Here is a 928-nt window from a genome sequence, read left to right as displayed (position 1 = left end):
TCTTCACATCCTTCACATCCAGGACTTAACGGCCAACCTGCATGGTGCAAGGGTCTTCTCCAAGGTTGACCTGGTGCGCAGGTATCACCAAATCCTGGTGCACCCTGAGGACATACCCAAGACGGCCATCATCACCCCCTTCACACCTCCTTCACATGCCGTTTGGGCTAAAGAACGCTGCTCAGACCTTCCAGCGCCTCATGGACTCAGTGGGCAAGGACCTAGATTTCGTCTTCATTTACTTGGACGACATCCTCATTGCCAGCAGGGATCGGGCGCAACACAAGGCCCACCCTCTTCTCCCAGCTGGCCGACTTCAGCCTCACCATCAGCCCAGCCAAGTGCCAGTTTGGGAAAGAGTCCATGCAGTTCCACGGCCGAAGGAGCCACGCCCACCACCACGAAGGTCGCTGCTATCAAGGAGTTCCCACGCCCAGACAACTTCAAGGGGCTGCAGGAGTTCGCGGATTTGGTCAACTTCTATAACCAATTCATCCCAGGAGCTGCGTGCATCATGCAGCCGCTATTCGTCCTCATCGCACCCAAGTGCAAAACGCTCACCTGGACCCCAGAGGCCTGCAGTGCATTCGAGGCCACCAAGGATGACCTCACGAAGGCTACCATGCTCTCCTACTGACCTGCATATGGCGCTTTCCGTCGATGTCTCTGCCACAGCCGTCGGCGCCGTCCTGGAGCAGCAGGTGAATGGACAAAGGAAGCCACTGGCATTCTTTAGCCGGCTTCTCCACCCACCAGAGCGCAAGTATAGCGCCTTCGACCGTGAGTTACTGGGCATGTATCTGGCGGAGCGGCATTTCCACTATTTCTTGGAGGGGAGGACTTTTACCATCTTTACTGACCATAAACCCCTCACTCAGGCGATGGCAAAGGATCCCTGGTCGGCCCGCCAGCAGCCTCACCTCTCCTT

At 56.8% G+C, this 928-nt stretch overlaps 1 protein-coding gene across 1 annotated transcript in view; it reads right to left on the bottom strand.

The window, feature by feature from the left end:
* LOC138745198 (deoxyuridine 5'-triphosphate nucleotidohydrolase-like) overlaps nucleotides 1-129 on the bottom strand; it is a 13,310-nt gene extending 13,181 nt beyond the window's left edge. Inside the window, exon 1 of the mRNA XM_069902255.1 lies at nucleotides 117-129. Within this exon, the coding sequence (XP_069758356.1) occupies nucleotides 117-129 (13 nt within the window). The remainder of the gene's footprint in view (nucleotides 1-116) is intronic.
* Nucleotides 130-928: the final 799 nt, after the last annotated feature.

The sequence above is a fragment of the Narcine bancroftii genome, chromosome 11, assembly GCF_036971445.1.
Source record: "Narcine bancroftii isolate sNarBan1 chromosome 11, sNarBan1.hap1, whole genome shotgun sequence".
NCBI classification, from domain to species: Eukaryota; Metazoa; Chordata; class Chondrichthyes; order Torpediniformes; family Narcinidae; genus Narcine; species Narcine bancroftii.
The sequence above is the reverse complement of the archived record's forward strand: the minus strand, read 5'-3'. Positions and strand labels throughout refer to the sequence as shown.